A 22,624-nucleotide genomic window follows, 5' to 3' on the forward strand; every position below is an offset into this window, starting at 1 on the left:
ATTCTTATTCTCTCATTAGTTCAATCTCTCTCTCATGAGCTCGATTTTTCTCTCTCATCAGCCGGGTCTCTCTCTTCTTAACTCTTCTCTTCTCTCTCTTATTAACTCAATTTCTTTCTTATCAAATGTCTTTACGTCAATCATATTTACACGCTGTCTACACCGGGCGCTTGCAAGAAGCGTTTTTCTTCCCATGTTCGCTTCCGTCATTTTTTCGTTCCTTATTCGTTTCCACCAAAAGAAGACGTTTTTCCTGCCGATACAAAGCCTTTTTTCCCCCTTTATGAACGGTTTGAGGCAGATAGGACCGACGCGGAAGATCAACCTCCTGGAAAAAGACGACTTTCGTCGGCCGTTGTCAAGGTAAATCGTTTGTAATTCTCACTTCGTACTGCAACCCGACGTTTGTTAGTTTTTTACTATAAATAAAAGTTCGCCTCTGAAGAACAAATGGTAGCATTTGGTTCAGTTGAGATTGTCTTTTATCCGTCATTATTCATTTCTGACATACTCCAAAAGTGTGTAATCTCTGTTTTGTGCTGTTTTGATTATCTAATGAATGATAGTCTGCTTCAATTAAACGGAATTTCAGCTTTTGTGCGTGCGTGTGTTTTTTTTGGAGATAGCCGAAGATGCTTTCACGTAAATTTTCTTGGTTAGAGTTAACTGAACTTTCTTGATTTGCAAATGAAGCTGGAGGATGGGCAGATCACCGAAGATACAGAAGCAGAAAAGGATTTAAAGAAGGAGAATGCAATTAGGGAGGGAGTTACTGGAGCTGGCACTGCTAATCAAAGCGACAGACAGCCATCGAACTTGAAGCAGACTGGCTGGTCTAGAAGGGATGAAAGCCAAAGAGCAACGAAGATGGTAAGTTTCTTATTCTTCTCCATTCATGACTAGCTTTGGCTTGGAGCTAATAAGCCTTAATGCCTTTTTTGTTTAAATATTTCTGGCCAGGAATCTGAGGGACCACTGGTGAAGCATGTTCCTAGGGTTTTGCTGAAGAATGAGGATCCCAGCTCGGTTAATAGGAACAAAAGAATGCTTGGGCGGCTTTTGGGGACTCTAGAGGTTTGTGTACAACAGTTGCTTTATTTTGATTAGAGACTGACTTACAGTAAAGATATTAGTTCAATCTAAAGGTTGGAACTTTTTGTTACCGTTGTTTTATAGTGTTGATTTTTACTTCCAAGTTTACTTCATGATAAAACATTTTCAACATTCTCTTAAACTTGTGTCGATGATGCAAATTATTGGTATATTTACCGAGCTTTTGTAGACAACAAGGATGAGTTGAATGATTTTTGTGGGATGTTTGGGCTGGGAGAAACAAATCTATCCACTTTGAGGATGAGGAAACAACATATGGAGAACGATACAGTGGTTTTGGCGCCAATGAAAATTTTTTTATGTCTTGACAGGATGAGTGGAGTTGTCAAAATTCTCCCAGGTCCTCTCTAGTTGACAATTTGATACTTTTACAAGTTACTTTCTAGAAGATACATGCACCATAAATTATTGATTTCAAACTTCTGTGGTTCAAAATTTTCAAACCTCTTTATTTTTATGAAGAAATACTACGAGGACAAAAGCTATCGCATTACCAATTTCAAGATGAAATTTGGCCACTCCTTTGGCTTGAGTTTATCTGTAATGTTCAAAAATCCATTATCTAAAGGGGTTGAAGCATGCTGTTTCTAATTAGGTGAAAAAAAAAACTAGCATTGGGGTGATCTTTAAATAAAAATAATTAAAGATATTCTTTAGGTGTTAAGCTAGAGTCCTGGTTTGGGATTTTTGCAATTTTATTCATGCCCTTATATTTACCATTTTTGTGAAACCGTGTCCCAGAAATTCAGGAAAGAAGATATGCAACTCTCAGGAACAGAGGCATACATGCGAAGGTCAAATTCTCTACAAATGGTGAGTATATTTAACTTTTCAATTCTTACGTCATATCATTCACTTATTTCGTTGAGACAAGAAGTTGGTATGAATTATGACAATCATGCCGTGACTGAGGAATTCACATACGATTATTTTGGCTATTAGTCTGTGAACGATAGGGCCTATATACGGTTCTCTTTATAATATTGACAATGAAATCTTATGATAGTAACCGTCTCATAACCGAGAAAAAAGATGATAGTAACTGTCTCATAATTTTCAGGCTGAGCAACGAGCACGTGAAGAAAGCGAGAGGCTGAGGCAGCAAGAGCGTGAGCAAATTGCAGAAAAGCGGAGGAGAGATCTGGTTTGTCATGCATTATAACTTAGGTTGGGTTTGGATAGACAGTGATGGGATGAGATGAAATGTTTTGAATAGTAGTTGAATAAAATATTTTTAGATATATTTTTTTAGTATTATTTTTATTTTGGGATTTGAAAAAGTTGAATTGTTTATTATATTTTTGTATAAGAATTTGGAAAAGTTGTAATGATGAGATGAGATGAGATAAGGAGGTTTGTGTATTCAAACCCACCCTTAGTTTTAGCATGTGTCAATCCTCAAAATGATCTTCTGTTTTCTGTCAATTATGATCATTGTCTCGTTATTTTATTTTTTAACCTTTTTGTTCATCAGACTCTCAGGGTGCGCGTCACTGCCAAGACAGAAGAAAAGAAGTTGGAATTGCTTTTTCTTCAGTGATCACCACAAAAAACTTGGCAATTTTATAAGGTGCATTTTCTTTACATATCAAATTTTCATGCTATCATTTTTCTTTTCTAATGATGAATCTTTTCGCGTGCTTAGTTGAGAGCCCTAGTAGTCATACTCTTTCTGTACTCTATATCTGCTGCAGGTTATTTTTAATTTTGGTACAAAAAGTGTCCTTATTCACATTTTATTGAGACAAAGATAAGTTTCTGTTCATGTTGATTGTAGTGTTGGATGCATTTTTACTTACCAAAAAGTGTTGAGGCATTTTGATCAGCAAATGTTTCCTGCTTCAGCATAGGATTTTAGGCGGAATTACAAAAAATTTATGCAACATATTTCTCTCATTACTGATTGGTTTTGGAATATGTTCTTTTCCAGGACCAAGGCAGAGCAGCCTCCAATATATTATTCACCCAAGAAGCCTTTAGAAGAAGACGAAACCTTGGTTCAGCAGCATAAAGAACAGGTGATTTTCTCAACAAGGGTTCCTTATAACTTTTGTTCCTTCAGCCTCACTTGATCATGCAACTTTGTGAGTGCACCTCTCTCCCTTATGTGTCCAGATTCCATCCATAGAGCGTGCCTTAGTGGTCTGCACAAGCATGAGGGTAACCCTTCCGTTAGCCATCCTATACTTTTATCCTTAGGCCTTGTTTGTTTTCACGATCATTCTCATCTCATTTCATCTAATCATTACAACTTTTTCAAATTTCCATATAAAATAAAATAAACAATTTAACTTTTTCAAATCTCAAAACAAAAATAATATTAAAAAAATATATTCTAACAATATTTTATTCAACTTTCAACTTTTATCTCAACTCATCTCATTTCATCTGCGAAAACAAACGAGGCCTTATTTTCCAATCCCTTTTAGCAGCTGCCATGGGAACTTTCCAATCCTTATTTTCTTCAATGTTTACATTACCATCTATATATTTTTCCTTTTTTCATTGCCTTCTATATAGTTAGTGAAAATGATTTTGGAAAGAAAATGGACAGAACTTTCTTACCTTTATTGTTTTTGCATATGTTTTTTTTTTATAAGTAAATTAAACAAACAAAGTGTAGCTATGGTGGTTTGAACCCATATGCTCTCATTTGAAACAACACACCCTTACCATTGAACCAATGCATCTCTTGAAATTGTTTTTGCACATGTTAATAAGTTCTTCCTGGTCTTTTTAATTAAACAGAAGCTTGAAATTTGTGTTCAGTGGTGAGAATGGGTTTGTCGGCAATTACTGTAACTGGCTTCGGCTACGGGAGAGCTCTACCATCCTGAACCTATGAATTTTCCTTTCCTACTGAAATCGCTTTCTGTACTTGATTCGAGAGCTATCGAACCATCCAAGCCTCTCAAGTTCTGCTTGTGACTGGCTGGTCTAGGGCCTTCACCACACACCAAGCTGGCTGTGCTTGAACAAAATTTTTCATCTTGCCAATGTTCCTGGCCTATTGTAGCCATATTTATATATATTCATGGCTTGACTTTTAGTTTTCATTTTAAAGAAATAGAAGTTGGAAAATTTGTCTTCAGCTTGAGTGTGGCTTGTGCTTGAGTCTGTTTGACCAAAGTGAGCCAGCTGAGCTATCACCAAACGTCTAATGCAGTTTTGGAGCAAACCTCCAGCAGGATATCCAAAATTAGAATGAGCTCGAGCCAAGCTTCAGAAAATTTTCCAATCTGATTTGAGCTGAGCCTGACCATCCCCATGTTAAGTAAAATAGGGGCAATGGTAGATTGCAAAACCATGCGGAAAGGATGATAGTATAATCAGAAGGAACTAACTAATATCACTCGTACACAAATTTATCTGAAATATTTTGCACTTGCACATTCACCTCTCTTACAAATTTATTTACCAGGCATTTCTAGTGTGGAAGGCTACCAGGAGGGAGAAACTGTCCTTGTATCAGAAACAGATTCAGGAGCAGTATGTTGCCAACGTTGAAAAGGATTTGGAGAGATGGCAAAATGCAAGGAAAGCAAGGAAAACAAATAATGATATGTTGAACTTACAGGAAACAATGGATAAAGAATTGGATACCCATAGGCTTGAGCATGGTCCCAAAAAAAGAAAAATCCCTGATGGTAACAAGAACGAGGATGAGGATGATGTGGAAGATATCAATGTGATGACATGATGGACGATGTGCTGGATGTTGACGATCCAGGCAGGAGTGAAAAAACAGTCAAACCAGAAGCAGATAATACAAGTCCACATGCTGAAAAAAGTGATCAGTAGTCATTGAAGCCCCTCCATCACACCTTTCCTTTCTGTATCTGTTTACTTGCCTTTAGCATGCAGTTATTGCTTTGGCATTATTTCCTCCTCTTTTTTTTTAGTTTTTTTGTTCAAATTTTACAATCGGCCTTGTTGGGTTCTGAGTTTCTAGGATGAACTCGGTTACCTTTTTGGTATATGTCTTAGAATTGCTTATGTTTCCTCCAATGGTAACTTCCATTGTATTTTGGTATAAATGATTCTTCTTCTTATGTCCAGTTGGTAACCAGTTTTTACTGTAAATGCATATTCTTACTTGATTCATCGTGAGAGGCAGAAATGGACACATAGAAATCGGAAGAAGTTCACGTGCAATTTGGCATGATTATCAAATATAAAGGAAAGATGTCTGCATCCAATTTGGAAGCACCCCAACACCAAGCGACAAAGGACCTTAAAGTGGAAATCGGAAAGGGTGAATGACACAACATAGTGAAATGTAACGATTCAAGCAGTTAACTACTCATTATAAAAGGCTTCAGTTTCTTCACTAATATTATTTGGGTAAAAAGGCAACCATAAGGTGAAGCAGCCAAGAAGCAGAGATTCATGCAAGAATCGGAAAAAGGAACTGCCAACCTCAATATGAGGCAAAAGTTAGCCTTTTTGTACTGCTGCTAGCCTGCTAGTACATGCACCCATAGGTATAGATTATTTAATTTTCCTTTTAAAAAAAAAGAAGAAGAAGAAGAAGAAGATAGAGAGAAAGAAGTATTAATAAAATTTAACTTTTTTTCTTTTGCTAGAAACCAATCTGTCTCTAAAGATACTTATCGATGCAGATGGTTTAGTTCCCCGAATTGAAAGTTGGTTTCTCTTCCAAAATTATTGGCTGTACAGAAAACATTCAATACACGTATATATAGTATATTTTTCAGACAAGGTGGCATACTTATCTTTTTTGCCCCCAAGTCCCTAACCACAGATTTTATCCCAAAACCCCAACTTTTTATTTTATTTTTTTATTTCATTGTTTATTTTATTTTTAAATAATTCCTAAGTGTATTTATAGACTTAGGCTTAATTTGTTTTCACAGATGAGATTGAATGAGATAGCATGAGATTAAAATTAAAAAATAAATAAAATATTGTTCGAATATATTTTTTTAATATTATTTTTATTTTTAGATTTAAAAAAATTGAATTATTTATTTTATTTTATATGGAGATTTAATAAATTTGTAATGATTAAATGAAATTAGATTGTGTTTGGATAGTGAAATATTCTCAAATATTCTGTGAATAATAGTAAAAAAATAATGATAGAATATTTAATATTAGTGAATAATAGTAAAAACTAAATAAAAATAAAAATAAAAATAAAATAATAAATAATATTGATATATTCTAAAAATTTTGAGATATTCTCAATACCTAAATTAGATCTAAATAAGTTGAGATTATAAGAATAAACGAGCGATCGGAATTTCTTACTATTGTCAACAAGTAGCTTTCATTTATGAGGAATAAAAAAAAAGTAGCTTTTATTTACGTTTTTTTTTCCTCGGAAGCAAAACATTCACCGAAAGCCAGTGAGCCACAGCACGCACTCACTCTCTCTCCAGTAATAAAGAGTAGTGTAGAAGAAAGTAACAGAGTACAGGGAAAAAATCGAGCCAGAGAGGCAAAAGCTCAAGACAGGAGGAACTTGTGCCCAATATCCCACAAATGACATCCACGGCTAATGTGAACGGGGAACACAACGGACCACCGCGAGCACGGTCGTCCCACCGCCAATCCCGCGAGCAATACTACCTAACGTCGTCGTCTTCCTCCGCCTCCTTCAAAGGCTGCTGCTGCTGCCTCTTCCTCCTGTTCTCGTTCTTGGCCCTCCTTGTCCTGGCTGTGGTTTTGGTCATCGTCTTGGCCCTCAAACCCAAGAAACCCTCCTTCGATCTCCAACAGGTGGGCGTTCAGTACATGGGCATCACCACGCCCAATCCCTCCGAAACCAATCCCGCGGCGAACCCCGCCACCTCCGCCTCCCTCTCCCTCAGTATAAGGATGCTCTTCACGGCGGTGAACCCCAACAGGGTCGGGATCAAGTACGGTGAATCCAGGTTCACCGTCATGTACCGCGGGATGCCCTTGGGAAAAGCCTCCGTCCCGGGGTTCTTCCAGGAGGCTCACAGCGTTCGACAGGTGGAGGCAACCATCGCCGTCGACCGTGTCAACCTGCTCCAAGCCGACGCCGCCAGTTTAGTCAGGGACGCTTCCTTGAACGACCGCGTAGAGCTCAGGGTCCTGGGCGATGTGGGTGCTAAGATCCGGATCTTGAACTTCGATTCCCCTGGCGTTCAGGTCAGCTTCTTCCACTATATTTTCATCGAATTGCTCTTCCATTACTTAATCTCTAATGCAGCAGGCTTCACCTTAAAAAAGAGAGGAAAAAAAAAATAGTGTCTTGGGTTCATAAATTTGGTTTCATTGGGACAGAATTTGGAGGGATTGCTTGAATTTTTTTATTTTTCAAAACAATTTTAGGTCCAAGTTTCTTTCCAATTTAAATGGGTTTTGGTTCATCTCTTAATAAATTCACACCATTGTGCTCTCTGGAAGGAGAGAGGGAGAGTTCTCTCTGCACTGCATGTCTGTGTGTCCCTTTCAGTTTCTGCCTCCATTTTTAATTATAATAATAATAATAATAATAATAAAGGTTGCTAGCGTACAGTGCTGAGTACATATTATAATGTGATAACGTGACCCCTTCGGTCATGATAAGATGTCCGAAAATGTGGGTGTATTTGCGCTAATGCCCTTCAAGTTGTGGGCATTTGTTTTTGTACCGTTTGTGTATTTTAGAAAGAAATACGAACGAAACATGTCGGGTATGGTATGATCAGGTGCATTTTATGTTGGTGTCCCTTTGGCGTAACATAATTGTGTAAAATATTGTGTGTAAATAATTTTAATATATATTTTTTCCGTTTGACAAATTGTTCGTAAACAGTATGATCTTGGATAATAAATACTTGCCGTTGTTACCGACTTCCTGGATATTTGCGTCCTTGTTCTTTTCTTGAAAAACAAATGTTCTTTCCGTTGGTTGTCATTCTTATTTGTTAGCTTAGGAATCGAACCTCCTTATAATCTGCCAAAATGAAATTGTCCCTCAAAACTAATTTTTTTTTTTTAAACTAAGTATTAACAGACGTAAAAAGGGGTTAAAATGGGGGGGACTTTTCTATCTAGCAAACAAGACAGATAAGATTGGACAAAAACAAAACAAAACAAAACAAACTGATTTCGTTGTCTCGACTCATGGGATGGGATAAAAAGTCTCTAGCACCGTTTGCACCATGGCACTTTTGCGTTTTCTGGACGCCATGCAAGCCCCATTCGCGTTCGCGTTATTACACTAGTGGGTTTTAATAATAAATCAAATTGGTGGGCGAAATGTAAATATTCACTAGTTTTTGGTACACAAGTTCTGGGTTGAGCCCATGTGTATGTATGTAATTTCTATTGAATTTGTGCATTCTCATTGGTCATTGTTTGTTCATGTTTTTTTTTGGGGGGGGGGGGGGAGGGATGCGGATGTCGGTCTTTTTTGAGTGCATTTTTCTGCAGATTCTGAGTTGCAATAAATAATGGTGGGGGAATGCAGGTATCAGTGGACTGTGCAATAGTGATAAGTCCAAGGAAGCAGTCTCTCACTTACAAGCAGTGCGGATTTGATGGTTTAAGTGTCTGATCACACTCTCCTCTCTTTGTTTTCTTTTCTTACTCTCCATATTTAAGAGCAAAATGAGGAACCCTCCCAAAAAAAAAAAAAAAAGGAAGGGGGCTGGAAAGGAGAAAACCACCTCTCTCACATGGATTGAGTAGCTTTTTACAAATTTTTAAAGGGAAGAGAAAAGTTTTCCAGAGATTTTGCTGGGAGGGAAAAAAAAAAAAAAAAAAAAGAGATCAAAATTGGTTTGTTCACTTTGATGGAGAACTGGGTAGCTTAACTGCGTGTAAAGTGTAATAAAATGTGTGGCATTTTATGCATTGACGTATTTAAATTCTATGGCCCCCCCCCCAATTGGCTCTTACCCTCTCTCTCTCTCTCTCTCTCTCTCTCACTTGTAAAGTGCAAGCTGATCTATACAAGGTGCTGGTCCACTAGAAGGGGGAATCCTAGAATTTTTATTTTTTTTCTACCAAAGGCCGAAAACACGAGACAAGTATCATGCAGTCATAATTGTACCTTCTTCTGATTTTTTTTTTTTTTTTTTTTTTATCTTTTGTGGGAGAGGTGGTTCTAGCCTTTCAAACTTAAGAGCTAAGGTCTTTAAGTGGCAAGAATAAAAATATATATATAAAATTAAGGATGGATGGGTTTGGATAGACAATTGTGATTGAAAGCTGTCTGGAAAGGAAAACGACAAAGATGTCAAAGGTGTTGTGGAAGGAAGTATGGATGGTAGTTGTATTATAATTCAAATGTAATTGGAGACCCTCCCCAATCTATCAAAGTCCATGCCTATGAGCCCAACTAAAAGTCCATGCCTATTAGCCCAACTAAACATATCTGCAAATAGAGCCACGAGGAACACAGACTGCGAGAGCGAAATGGGCTTATAATTTTTAAACACCGAAAAAATGACTTTCTAGTTTTCAGTTTTTTAAATAATTTTAACTAGAGCAGCACTATACTTCTCGAAAAAATATCCCGAATAGTTATCCTGAAAAGCACTTTTTATTTTTTTATTTTTTTTTCTTTTTTTATGTATTATTTTAATCATCATAAATATTTAAAAAAAATAAAAAAATTTATAATATCATTAAAAAAACACTTCCTTAATTACTAAGTAAAAAAAAAAAGAATTCATTCGGTATACTTTTTGGGTCCTGAAACATTTCTCTTTTAAATATAATTTATATATTTATCTTTTTTCCACCTTAAAATTTAGGTCCTGTTTGAATTTAGAGATATTTTCATTTCATCTCATCATTATAACTTTTTCAAATTCTTACACAAATTATAATAAATAATTCAATATTTTCAAATCCTAAAACAATAATAATACAGATTAATATAAAATAATATTCTAACAAGATTTTATTCAATTCATCTAAAATCATCTCATCTTATCTAATTTCATTATCCAAACCCGCTCTTAGAATTCAAACTCATAGAGATTGGCTCAAGTGATAAAGGACTTGGGCGGGCTTGGGGGTATGTTCTCCACAAGTCTAAGGATCAAATCTCCTTTAATGCAAATAATTTATAAGAACCATCGGATTATGAGATTTTTTTTTTTTAATTATTTAAGGTGCACTTGGAAAAAACTTTTTGTCAAGTACCTATACACCTCTGAGATTAGTCGAGATGCTGTTCTTGAATACCCAGTGTCAATTAAAAAAAAAATTAATATTCAAAATTCCAAATCCGAACCATCAGCCCTCATAAAAAAAGTCAAAAGCAAATCGCCACCCTCCGATTAGCATTTGCTTAACCGGTGGAATAAACAAATAAATTAAGGAAAACATGGAGGAAAGCGTACCTGATAGGTAAGGGAGCGTTCAAATGTAACTTTTTTAATATATATTAAACTTTAATCTTCTTTTATTTTTATAAAATTATATTAAATATTATCATGTTGATAAAAATGATATAATATATAATATAATTAAAGAATAGAAGAATATTCTCGCCTCGGATTCAACAAAACCTTCACTAATAAACAAAAATATCGATGTTTGGAACCGAATCAAATCATTCATATTTGTATGAGTTTTCATCGAAACAAAACTACCTTTTTTATTTATTATTATTATTGTTGTTTTTCGATTAAGGTTGATTTTTTGCAAGCAAACCGTCAAGTATGCTTAAAGATGTAGTTAATTACGAAGTCTCTGAGGCTGCAACTCCCCTTGACGTATAACTGTGTAAATGCCTCGCTCAAAGGTCAATGGCCGTTTGGACATCTTACGGTTTTACCGTTAACTCTCCCCGTAATTTATATCATAATTGCCCAATAAACACTATTAAATTCACGTTTGGCTGCTGCTTCTTTTCTTCTTTTCTTTTCAATCTGTGAGTCGTGAACTAAATTTAAAATGTGCTTGGAGTCCGGATGAGAGAGAGAGAGAGAGAGAGACACAAAAAGGCCGAGTCTTTGGAAAGAAAAGAGGCAGTGTTACATTTATTGACTTGCAACTTTTTCTTCTCTGTGCAGTTGATCCTTGATATTAAATCCAGAAGCTTAGAAAGAAGTAATATCTGTGTATCATCCGGGAGGAAAAAAGTATTTTTTAGATTTTTTTCTCTCTTTTTAAGAGTCGTCTTTTTAAAGATGCTTACTTCTTCGAGGACCGAGGTACAGATCTCTACCATTACGGTTTCCTCCACTTTCAATCTCAAGCTCTGTTTTACTTTCAAATTTTCTCCTGAGTTCTCTCGGGAAAGTCCCAGAGAAACTCTGGTCTTCTTCTTCTTGATATATGCTATATAATTCTTTTTTATTTAAAGAACAACATTATTTTATTTTACATGTTGTCCCTGGCAGATCTTTCATGGCTTGTGATTAAGTTAGGGAGCTGTGCTTCGATCGGTCTTACCTACCTGGGTGCCTGTGATTCCTCAACAGGTTCGTTTTATCTCTCCTTTTACCCCGTTCGGTAATTTTTAGATGCAGATGGGCAAGTCTTTCCTTCTGGGTTCGCTGAAGTGAGCTTGTGCTGCTTAATTTTGTTCTTTCTTCTCATGGAATCAGTAACTTTATGTCAATTTTGCCGCAAGCTGTCTAATTAAGTATAGAGATGCAATATGATATGCAGGTTTGAATCTGATATTGTTCTATTGACGAACCTGTAGGCTGTTATCGTGTTCTGTAATTTTTCTCTGGGTCCGAGTGTGTAACATATGATTAATTTTACTTCGTAAAAGTAATGCTTTCTGTTGCTTTTTCTAGATTTCTCGCACCTTCAATGATCGAATTTCCTTAATCGTTGCAATTGCTAGGTTCCGCCTTATATTTATTTTGCTTAAATGGGGTGTAATAAGAACTTCAAAAGATTGTTACCAAGTAAAGTCTTGCTATTTGAAAGACTTTGGGGTCCATTTGAAGCTGCCCTTTTCTTCTTATCACTTTTACTTTTCTTTTCTCTTTTGATGTTCTCTTTACTTTGTTGTTATTTGTTAAAGTTTTTCTTTTTTGATACGATTTGTTGCAGGAACTGATCCTTTTTTTTTTTTTTTCCCGGGGAGGCAGCTACATGACAAGGGGAATATAAGTTAGCGGAAAGTTTCTTGAGAGATTTGATTTTACTGGTATCGTGATTCAACTGTAGAATGTCATTCCGTAGCATAGTTCGTGATGTGAGGGATGGATTTGGGAGCTTATCTAGACGTGGTTTTGAAGTCAGGCTCACTGGCCATCACAGAGGCAAATCGCATGGTTCATTACATGCTTTAAACGATCATCCTATCATAATTCAGAACAGCCGTTGGGCTAGCTTACCCCCTGAACTACTCTATGATGTAATTACGAGGTTGGAGGAGAGTGAGAGTACGTGGCCTGCTCGTAAGCACGTTGTTGCATGTGCAGCAGTTTGCCGTTCTTGGAGGGTTATGTGCAAAGAAATTGTTAAGAGTCCTGAGTTATCCGGGAAACTTACCTTCCCTGTGTCCCTGAAGCAGGTTGGTTGTTTTTGTTAGCTATTGTTTTGCACATTATGACTTCATTGTTGATGGTTTTCTTTTTAACTCAAGCTACTGATGGAATAGAGGTTACCAGGATTCCACATCTGTTGCATGTTTGTATGGAACGCACATTCATTGAAACAAGTGTATATCTAGGGTGCCGTTAACTGATTCTACTTTCTTTGAATTTTTAGCCAGGACCGCGTGATGGAAATATTCAGTGTTTCATAAAAAGGGATAAATCCAACTTAACATACCGCCTTTTTCTGTGTCTTAGCCCGGGTAAGCAGTATTTCTAATTCTTAAGTTGCCTTCGATTTCTTAATTTCTTTATTCATTTGTACATCTATATAATTCATATATTACCACATATTTGGTTATGGATATATTGGAAAAGATAACAAATGTCTTTTGATTTCATCCAATGAATGCATGTTCATTGATTTGGTAGTGCAAGATGATGCTATGAAACAGGCGTGTTTATTCTGTTACCCTGCTCTTGCAGCTTTGCTGGTTGAAAATGGAAAATTCCTTCTTTCGGCAAAGAGGACTCGAAGAACCACGTACACAGAATATGTCATCTCCATGGATGCAGATAACATTTCAAGATCAAGTAGCACTTATATTGGGAAATTGAGGTAAGAAATGGTGTGGAAAGATAACAAAATCCATTTACTTATTATCTTCATTAAAAAAAATCCAAAAATGAGCAGCAATGAAGCATGCCTCTTTTATGTCGCCTGCCTTTATGATTTTATGGGTAGGTATCAGTTGGCCTTCCTAGCTCCATAAGGTTATGCAATAAAGTGCACAGGTTTGAAACCCATGCTTGTTGATGTATATGTGTGTCTTTGAACATATATACTCGTGTGAGGATCCTTAAAGTGATTACCATTAGTTTTTTATTTTTTTTTGTAATTCCATGCTGGAAAAAAAGCTTCTTTGCTTGGTGATGAATGTTTCCATTGTATATTTGCTGGAGGCCTCTATTGGTTCTTATTAAACAATTTTTTCTTCTGAATTATGATTTACTCAAGAAAATTAAGAATTGAACTTTGCTTCGTGTTCCAGATCAAACTTCCTTGGCACTAGGTTCATAATATTCGATACACAGCCTCCATACAGTTCCACCTACATCCCCCCTCCAGGGCGGAGTAGCCGTAGGTTCTATTCCAAAAAAGTCTCCCCAAAGGTTCCAACGGGCAGCTACAACATTGCCCAGGTAACATACGAACTAAATGTGTTAGGCACTCGGGGCCCACGGAAGATGCATTGCATCATGCATTCAATCCCGGCCTCAGCAATTGATGCAGGTGGCACTGTCCCAGGCCAGCCGGAGTTGCATCCTTGCTCTCTCGAGGATTCGTTCCGGAGCATCTCCTTATCGAAGTTTCTTGATCACTCTGTTGATTTCAGCAGCTCAAGATTTTCTGAAATCGGTGGGGCCCCTGATGATGATGAGGATGGCAAGCTCAGGCCCTTGGTTTTGAAAAACAAGTCCCCTAGATGGCACGAACAATTACAGTGTTGGTGCTTGAACTTCCGTGGACGGGTAACTGTTGCCTCTGTTAAAAACTTCCAGTTGATTGCTGCTACACAGCCTGCTGCCGGTGCTCCAACACCGTCTCAGCCAGCCCCACCAGAGCATGATAAGATAATTCTGCAGTTTGGTAAAGTTGGTAAAGACATGTTCACCATGGATTATCGCTATCCTCTATCTGCATTTCAGGCTTTTGCAATTTGCTTGAGTAGCTTCGACACGAAATTGGCGTGTGAATAGAAAAAGCATAAACTGAAGGCTGGTAAAAAAGCAGAACACTATAATGACAATCTTTTTTCTCCTTTTTTTCTTTTGCCCTTTACTTTTATTTTTCCTTCTATGGATTCCTTCTAGTGTCAGTAGGATAGGATATTGTTGTTGATGTTATTCTGTTGTTGTAAAACTCATTTGTAACTGTGGTGCTGGCCTGATATTTGAGCCTACAGCACTGTAAATTAAAGTCTTTGTACCTTTATTTGTTTCAGCTCCAGCCAGTTAAGAAATGTTGAGTCTCCCTTTGTATCTTAGAGCGAGGTCTCGAAACTAGAAATGAAATATCAATTTACAATCACATCTTCCCTAGAAGGTAAAGAAATGGTGTGATCTGTAGAGAAATAAAGCACAGGTTTATGTAGCCTAGACTAAAAGAGAAATGATGGAGATAGTGAAGATGGGGGAGGAGGGCGGAGCAAAAATCTAAAAATTCGACTCTGCCTCTAACTCCGCATTGACTCCAATTCTTACTTATCGGAGCCCAGCCAGAATCAGAGTTTTTTTAACCAAAAAAGTAAAAGTCGGAGTCGGAGGTGGCGATGTACCGCCTCTGACTTCACTCCGACTCCAACTCCAATTGTCCGACTTTGATGTTGTACATATTTTATAAAAATATATGTATTTTTTATATATTAATCATATATATTTTATATAACTATGACTTATATAGTTAATTAAATTCAATAACATACTAGTATAGGCAAATTATTATAAAATAATATACTTATATTATAATATAAATAGACTAAATTCACTAATAATAGTTTAGTATATGTAAACACTATACTATTAACTATTACTACCATGTAACACTAATGTATAATAATAGCTAATGTATAAACACTAATGTATAATGACATGTAATATTAATTATATAATAACAAATGTATAACAACATTTAATACTAAGTATTACGTATAAACACAAATATATAAATTTTATAATAACATGTAATACTAATATATAATAACTAAAGTATAATAAAATGTACTAATAATGTATAATAATCAATGTATAATAACATCTAATACTAATGTATAATAACAATAATTTGTATAATGATTTATTTTTTCAATTTTGGTTATGTTTTAATAAAATTGAAATTGAAAAAATAATTTTTAAAAAAAATTGAAATTTGGAAGTCCAAATCCAATTAGTGAGAATCCAAGATTCTTATATTGAAATTTTAAATGAGTTAAGAAAAAAGTTCAAATCCAATTCCACTCTGACAAGCCGGAGGTAGGATATTGCAATTCCGACTCCGACATTACTGGTGCTCAAACCTAAGAGGGAGTAGGCAAGGAGGCAGTGGCATGGCCCTACAAATACAAATACAATGGGGTGATACAGTCTGTTGGCTTTGGGGACAATTATGGTGGTGGTTGATGAGTTTCTATCCGGATTGAACCATGAGAGGAAAGTGGGTCTTCAATAACAGCACAATTATCATCTCTTGTTTGAGTTACTCTTCCTTGAGAAAAGTGGGTCTTCAATGTTTCCATTGTAACGAAAACTCAAGGTTTAAATGAGTTACTCTCACTCGTTCGATAGATGAAAATTAAATAAATTATTATTAGAATATTAAAAATAATATTATTTTTATTTTGAGATTTTAAGAAGTTGAATTGTTTATTATATTTTAATTAAAAATTTTAAAAAATTGTGATGATTAGATGAGATAAAATGATTTATAGAAACAAACCAGACTGGTAGTAAAAGCATGTGTTCCTAAAGATAATAAGATTACGTTTAGATGTTGAGTTGAGTTAAGTTATTTATAAATAATAATGAATCAAAATCGTAGAGTGAGTTTTGTGGAGTCCACTTAAGATGAGTTTAAATGAGTTGGGATGTTAAAATGAATTTAGATGTATTTATGAGAAGTTGAAAAAGATTGTAGATCTCGCGTGTAAAAAAATATTGAATTGAAAAAGGTTGTGGATCTCAAATGTAAAAAGATTTTAAATTGAGATAAATTTAATAATTTAAAAGTTGAGTATTTAAATATTATATTCAATTTAAAATTAAATTGAATTGAATTGATTTCAACTGAGTCTCTCAATCAAACGAGTACTGAGAATTTTGCCTAACGTGAATATATATTAAAAATAGAAGAAAAAAATTCCTCCACAATCTATCAGCTGTACCGTTGGGTATAAATGATTCAAGTAATTGCCTATCAAATTAAAAAATAAACATAAAAGAGTAATTATTCACAAAAAATATGGTAAATTATATTACTGAAAGGTGCGTGGTGCAAAAATCTTCAAATGGAATTTTATTCATAAAATTAATGAGCTAATTTGTTATAGTTATATTAAAATATAAACTATATATAAAAGAGAAATATTTTAGCTATAAAGAGATTTTATAAAAGTAACCTCATAAACTGATATAGTTTAATGTGATACGTTATATTGTAAAATTATTTTTATTATAAAATAATTAAAACGTATCACACGAAATCATATCAATTTATAAATTTATTTTTATATAATGTCTTTACTGTGAAAATATTTCTCTAAATCTATCTATATAAAAATATATTTATATGAATAATATAAGAAAACTCCTGTGTTATATCAATGAGGACTCGTTTGAATATAAAAAATATTTCATCTCATCTCATATCATATTATTTTTTAATATAATTTTTTTAAATTTTTACATAAAATGTAATAAATAAATAATTTTTCAAAGTTTTAAATAATAAAAATATTAAAAAATAATATACTAATAATATTATCTCATACCAACTCAATCTTCCCTCAAAATTGAACCACTCGGTCAACAATTGAAAATATGGTGAGTTGGGAAAAGCTGTAAATTACTAAATGTTGACGTCTATATAGGTTACGCATAAATGCAATGAAGTTTTTCTCTTCCTTTATTGTTCCCTCTTTTATTTTCTCTCTTTTTGTTTAATTATTCCAAATTCGCCGGCCTTGACGCTGGGTTCGACCAACGCGAGGGGCTCAGGTCCTTCGCTTGGTTTTCAAGATCCACTATTCGTAAAAGTTGCCTTGTATGTAACTTTCCTTCTTTATACGAAGATCTCTATAGGCAGTCACTCCATGCATTTCATTCTCCAACACCTCTATGTTTTATTCGCAATAGCATTTCTGAAACGTACTTTGGTTTGAAGTAAGGTATAAGGTACTCTGTTTGTTTCTTGCTTATTTGTTCGTTGTGTCCTATGGTCTATTTTGGGTATTGGGTACTCATCAGACCATTCGGTTCTTAAGCCCCTTGATCTGGGTATTAAAGAAATTTTCGATCCGATTGTTAGGAATTTGTGGGTTTTGGTTTGAATAATCTTGTCGAACTGCGGCTGGATTTCGAGATTTATTGTATTCTGGATCTGGTCGATAAAAATTGGTCCTCTTTTGAGATGTGTTCGATTTGGTGATGTGATTTGATTGAGATTTACATAGAAACTTATTTGTTTGGGTTGTCTTTTGAAAGTTCGTGGATTTCGGGTGTGATTGTAGATTCATCTTGTTCTCTGAATCTTGTGACAATGCCCTCTACCGATAACCAGGGTTCTTCTTCGCCTTTGGTCTCGTTTGGCCGTTCGATTTGGAGTATGAGGAGAGAACAGGTCCACTCCATGGAACCTAATCATGAGTTCAGTGCCCAGGAATCTGAGCTTGAATTGTTCCAAAAACAGATTACCGACCGTTTTCAGGAGCTGGCAGCTGTTACTCCTGATGAGTTGCTCTCAATTGCGTGGGTACGGAAGCTTTTGGATGTTTTTGTCAGCTGCCAGGAGGAATTTAGGATTATCTTGCTGAAAAACAAAGAATGGGTCTCTAAACCGCCTTTGGATCGACTGGTTGCTGAATTCTTTGAAAGGAGTGTGAAAGCGCTTGATATTTGCAATGCAACTCGTAATGGGATTGAGAATATTCGTTTGTGGCAGAAGCATTTGGAGATTGTTGTGTGTGCTTTGGAGTCTCAGCAGAGGGCTTTGGGTGAAGGCCAATTGCGACGTGCAAGGAAGGCTTTGGTGGATATGGCACTTGCGATGCTGGATGAGAAAGGCTCAGGGTCAGCTTTTTCGAACAGGAATCGGTCATTCGGGCGACATAACACTAGCAAAGATCATCATCGTCGTCGGTCCTCAGGGGGGCATTCTCGGTCTCTTTCATGGAGTGTATCTCGTTCTTGGTCTGCATCTAAGCAACTCCAATCAATTGCGAACAACTTGATCCCCCCTCGTGGGAATGAGATTGCGGCTACAAGTGGGCTTGCGGTCCCCCTTTTTACCATGAGCTCTGTGCTCATGTTTGTTTTATGGGTTCTTGTTGCTGCAATTCCGTGTCAGGACCGAGGTCTGAATACTCATTTCTCAATCCCTCGGCAATTCTCGTGGGGAAATCCACTGCAATTGCTTCATGAGCGCATCCTAGAGGTATCTAAGAAGCGGGAGCACCGGAACTCGAATGGTTTGTTGATTGAGATATGTCAGGCTGAGAGATGTGCACGCCAGATGACTGACTTGGTAGATATGGTTCAGTTTCCATTGTTGGAAGAACAGAAAATGGAAGTTGAGCAGGGGGTACAGGAGTTGGTACTGATTTGTAAAGCTTTTAAGGAGGGATTGGACCCGTTGGAGCGCCAAGTGAGCCAAGTTTTCCGTAGCATCATGAATTGCAGAACTGAGGGACTCGAATTCTTCTCTAAATCAAACAGTTTGGAGTAACTGAGACTGTTGAATTGCCATGGAGTTCAAAATATTCGGATTTGCTAGCAAATCATTTATTTAGATACTGCCTGCCTTTCGCAAGGAGGAAGAATGACTCAAGTGGCCAGAAACAATAAACGATAAGAAGGTAGCTTTCTTTAATTTTGTTTCTTCTATACTTTCTGTAAAGAAGATAGTATATGTATGAGATTTTTGTTTTTTCTTTTTTGCTATATGGCAGTGCTCTGCGTCTTGTTTTGATATAGTTTCTTTCTGTCGCTTTGTAAAGTGTAAATGTTATGCATTTAATCAGTCATGTCTGTAATACAGCTTTTTGTTTGGTAGATAAAGATTCCTACTTGTTCTTGATTATTGGCTGAGTTGTCTTTTAACTAACGTTGGTTCTTCTCTGCATGATTCACATAAGCAATAGAAGTGGGGTTTGAGTTGACAACTATTCTCTTCAGGAGAAACTCGTAGTTATGGTTCCTTATTTCAAATATGTGGAATTCTTGGAAGCTTTTAAATGAGCATTGTCTATAAGATTTTAATGCATCATGGCTTTCGTGCAACATACCCGTTTGATTCAGCTGAGATCAACTCAGTTCAGTCTAATTTTAAACTGAGTCTAACATCTAAACACTCAACTCTCAAATTACTAAACTCATTTCAACTCAAAACCTTCTTACACGTGAGATCTACAATCTTTTTCAACTCAACACATCTTTATACGTGAGATCTACAACATTTTTTAATTTTTCATAAATAGTACTAAACTCATCTTAACGTCCAAAAACATCTAAACTCATTTTAGATGGGCTCCATATAACTTACTTCACCTACTCAACTCACTACTAGTCATAAAGAACTCCACTCAGCTCTACATCCAAACGAGCCTTAATGGTCCTGAGACCTATTTAATCGATTCACATATATATTGGGAAGCAATGATGCCATCCACACAGGCATCAGCTATTTACAGCTGATGCTAAAAACTTTAATTTGAATTATTGTTCATTTCTCTCTACATCGGATATACTGTAATATAATTGTTGCATATTGAAAATTGAGGGTGTCTGTAATATTTTAGGAAGAGATCATATTATGTGTTACTTTGTTCATTTTTCTTCATGATGCTTTTCCAATGAGTTAATGTTGCCATCTATACGGGCATTAGAGGCTGACAGGCTATCTGGACTAGTACTGGCCATGATGTCGCCGCTGCCGCTGCTTATGCTGACATCCTTTGGAGACTTGACAATAAAATCGATCTACTGATCAGATCCTTGGGAACTTTCTGAGGGTACTAGTTTAGAAATCTCCTTCATCTCTTTGCCTTTACCCCACAGCACTGCGTATAACCCGCACACAATCAACACGGCTCCTAGTATGCTGTTCCATTTTCAAAAACAGAATCACAATTGTGAAAGTAATTATTGGTAATAGAATTTCAAGTTTATTTGATGCATAGAGCTGAGGAGACCTTCCAAGGTGCAACTTTTCATCCAGTACTAAAGAACCCATGATGGCAACTGAAACAAGCTGTAGAGGGTTGAAGCTGGAGACAAACAAAGGGCCTTTCATGTGCACACACCAAGCAATCAAAGTCACCATAATCCCGGAAGCTACGATACCCTAAAACACAAGTCCAGATTAACATATACATACTGAGATCTGAAACAGACAGGATTTTAGTGTTTTTGAATCCATTAAAAAAAAAAAAAGGAAGAAAAGAAAAAGAAAAAAAGTACCGAAGAAGAAGCTGTAAGTAGCATGATATTCCAGCCCAACTTCCATTGATTCCAATCCCATTCCATGCACAGGGCAAAAACAACAGCTTGGATTGCTGCCATCACACACGTTAGAGCCGTGCTTGTGTAGTGACATTGATATGCCAAGCTCATTTTTGCCTGTGTTTAGCAGTTAATCATCAGTTTCTATTGAGTGGGAAGCAAAAGAAAGAAGGAACAAAACTTGGGCTACATTTCTCGAGTCAAAGAAGTAATATATATGTTAATTACTGTTTAATCACCTGAATTATTAACCACATGGCGGATGACATACAACTTCCTAAAGCCAAAATACAACCCAAAATGTGATTTTGGGATTTTCGGACTTCACTTTGATGTTGGTCGTGACGCAAGAGGTCAAGATGAGTAGACCATATGTCAATTTCTGTACCTTTATAGAAAGTAAGGACCATCGCCCCACCTATTCCCACTAATGTTCCCAACACTTTCGCCTTCCCACCTATTCTCTCCAGGTTCAGCCTCTCCAACCTGTTCAAACTTTTCGATATTAATGCAAACAAAGCTTATTATTAATGTACGTGTGATACAAAAATGCAGCAATTTCACTGGTAATTAGTTGGAATTAAGAGATCATGGATACCCGAACAAGATACCCAGAATGAAGGTAATGACCGAAACTAAGTTGGTCATGGCTGAAGCAAATGTTGCTGATGTCAAGGCTAAGCTCTCAACATATAAATTTTGAGCTAATACTCCTCTGCAATAGTTTAGGTTTCATTGACATAAGATTACTTAAGTTGCTGCAAATCAATCAGCTGGGAATTATCCTTAATTATATCGAAATCATGATGTGTGCAAAATGCAACCTACGTACCCAAATAGCCCACAAAGAAATGATTGGAAGAGTACTGCCCAAGTCAGCTTTGTCCTGTTTTTTCCTGCAATGTGCCAATAGTACTGCTGTTTAGATGGGTATGCAGATAGAAAACAATCATCAAAACATAGAAATTAATGCCAGTAGTTCTCTACCTTTCAGAGATGAGAGCAAGAGGAACCATGAAGGCAGAGGCAAACAAAAAACGGTAGGCAATAAGGATCCTCAGTTTCACTGATCCATCCTCTGTCACCAGTTTATACAGTATATTTAACCCTGTATTTACCATTTGAACTGCTACCATTACAATCGCGGCCCTCGAACTGTGTATTACATTACATAAGCGCCCCATCATCGTAATTTATAAATACGTGAAATGAGAGAGAGAGAGAGAGAGAGAGAGAGAGAGCTCTGGCCAGAATGTGAGAATTGTTGTAGAGGCACCTGAATCATGGGTACTGAGAGAGAGCTATGTTCCCACGGCACTTCCACACTTCCAGTGCATGCAGCCCCTCCACGTATGGTTGCCTATTGACACGTGCCGAGTCTTTGGGTTCTCAAAGTACGTAAGCTAGCTTCAGTTCTCATGGTTTAGTGATTAGTGGGGCCGCAACATATTGACAGATCTTGAAACAGCCATTTTTATCAGTTCCGCATGCTTAGACGACGCTGTCTTCGATAAAGCCAAATGAAAAAGGTCAACTCGCATGCAATAATATTCAAGTTATTGCTTTTCAATGTCATATTTTCCTTTCTAAGTAGTTACACTACTCTTTTTTTTTTTTTTTTTTTAATTTTAATTTTTAATTTTTAATTTCATGATTTTTACATATTAATAACTGACATGTTTCTTAACTACATTTAGCATTTTCTTTTCTATATAAAGTGTGACTATATAGTCGTACGGGATTTG

At 36.2% G+C, this 22,624-nt stretch overlaps 4 protein-coding genes and 1 pseudogene across 12 annotated transcripts; 4 read left to right on the forward strand and 1 right to left on the reverse strand.

The window, feature by feature from the left end:
* The first annotated feature begins 125 nt into the window (after positions 1-125).
* LOC121258833 lies at positions 126-5,165 on the forward strand (annotated as a pseudogene).
* A 1,338-nt stretch (positions 5,166-6,503) lies between these two features.
* Positions 6,504-8,836, forward strand: LOC121258158. 2 transcript variants are annotated; one of them, XM_041159545.1, is made up of 2 exons: positions 6,504-7,254; positions 8,524-8,559. In XM_041159545.1, exons 1-2 carry the CDS (start codon positions 6,622-6,624, stop codon positions 8,542-8,544), a joined length of 654 nt encoding a protein of 217 aa, XP_041015479.1. In that variant the 5' UTR covers positions 6,504-6,621; the 3' UTR covers positions 8,545-8,559. The 2 variants fall into 2 exon arrangements, with proteins under 2 accessions (XP_041015479.1, XP_041015478.1); XM_041159544.1 differs by lacking the exon at positions 8,524-8,559 and adding an exon at positions 8,561-8,836 and having other exon boundaries at positions 6,508-7,254.
* A 2,042-nt stretch (positions 8,837-10,878) lies between these two features.
* On the forward strand, positions 10,879-14,610 carry LOC121258153 (tubby-like F-box protein 8). Of its 3 annotated transcripts, none has more exons than XM_041159532.1 (6): positions 10,881-11,261; positions 11,451-11,531; positions 12,118-12,583; positions 12,781-12,868; positions 13,092-13,224; positions 13,658-14,610. In XM_041159532.1, the coding sequence occupies exons 3-6, from the start codon at positions 12,236-12,238 to the stop codon at positions 14,364-14,366; spliced, it is 1,278 nt and encodes a 425-aa protein (XP_041015466.1). In that variant the 5' UTR covers positions 10,881-11,261; positions 11,451-11,531; positions 12,118-12,235; the 3' UTR covers positions 14,367-14,610. The 3 variants fall into 3 exon arrangements, with proteins under 3 accessions (XP_041015468.1, XP_041015466.1, XP_041015467.1); XM_041159533.1 differs by having other exon boundaries at positions 12,156-12,583; XM_041159534.1 differs by lacking the exon at positions 12,118-12,583 and having other exon boundaries at positions 10,879-11,261.
* A 2,659-nt stretch (positions 14,611-17,269) lies between these two features.
* Positions 17,270-19,458, forward strand: LOC121258154 (protein ROH1-like). 5 transcript variants are annotated; one of them, XM_041159539.1, is made up of 2 exons: positions 17,270-17,424; positions 17,941-19,458. In XM_041159539.1, the coding sequence occupies exon 2, from the start codon at positions 17,986-17,988 to the stop codon at positions 19,102-19,104; it is 1,119 nt and encodes a 372-aa protein (XP_041015473.1). In that variant the 5' UTR covers positions 17,270-17,424; positions 17,941-17,985; the 3' UTR covers positions 19,105-19,458. The 5 variants fall into 5 exon arrangements, with proteins under 5 accessions (XP_041015473.1, XP_041015471.1, XP_041015470.1 ...); XM_041159537.1 differs by having other exon boundaries at positions 17,289-17,424; positions 17,879-19,458; XM_041159536.1 differs by having other exon boundaries at positions 17,300-17,555; positions 17,879-19,458.
* Positions 19,459-20,020: 562 nt separating this feature from the next.
* On the reverse strand, positions 20,021-22,157 carry LOC121258156 (WAT1-related protein At1g25270-like). Of its 2 annotated transcripts, XM_041159543.1 has the most exons (7): positions 21,866-22,154; positions 21,712-21,773; positions 21,478-21,594; positions 21,119-21,365; positions 20,838-20,996; positions 20,570-20,721; positions 20,021-20,478 (listed from the first exon to the last, which is right to left on the reverse strand). In XM_041159543.1, the coding sequence occupies exons 1-7, from the start codon at positions 22,064-22,066 to the stop codon at positions 20,358-20,360; spliced, it is 1,059 nt and encodes a 352-aa protein (XP_041015477.1). In that variant the 5' UTR covers positions 22,067-22,154; the 3' UTR covers positions 20,021-20,357. The 2 variants fall into 2 exon arrangements, with proteins under 2 accessions (XP_041015477.1, XP_041015476.1); XM_041159542.1 differs by having other exon boundaries at positions 20,021-20,721; positions 21,866-22,157.
* Between the last annotated feature and the right edge of the window lie 467 nt (positions 22,158-22,624).

Source organism: Juglans microcarpa x Juglans regia, chromosome 3S (assembly GCF_004785595.1).
Source record: "Juglans microcarpa x Juglans regia isolate MS1-56 chromosome 3S, Jm3101_v1.0, whole genome shotgun sequence".
NCBI lineage: Eukaryota > Viridiplantae > Streptophyta > Magnoliopsida > Fagales > Juglandaceae > Juglans > Juglans microcarpa x Juglans regia.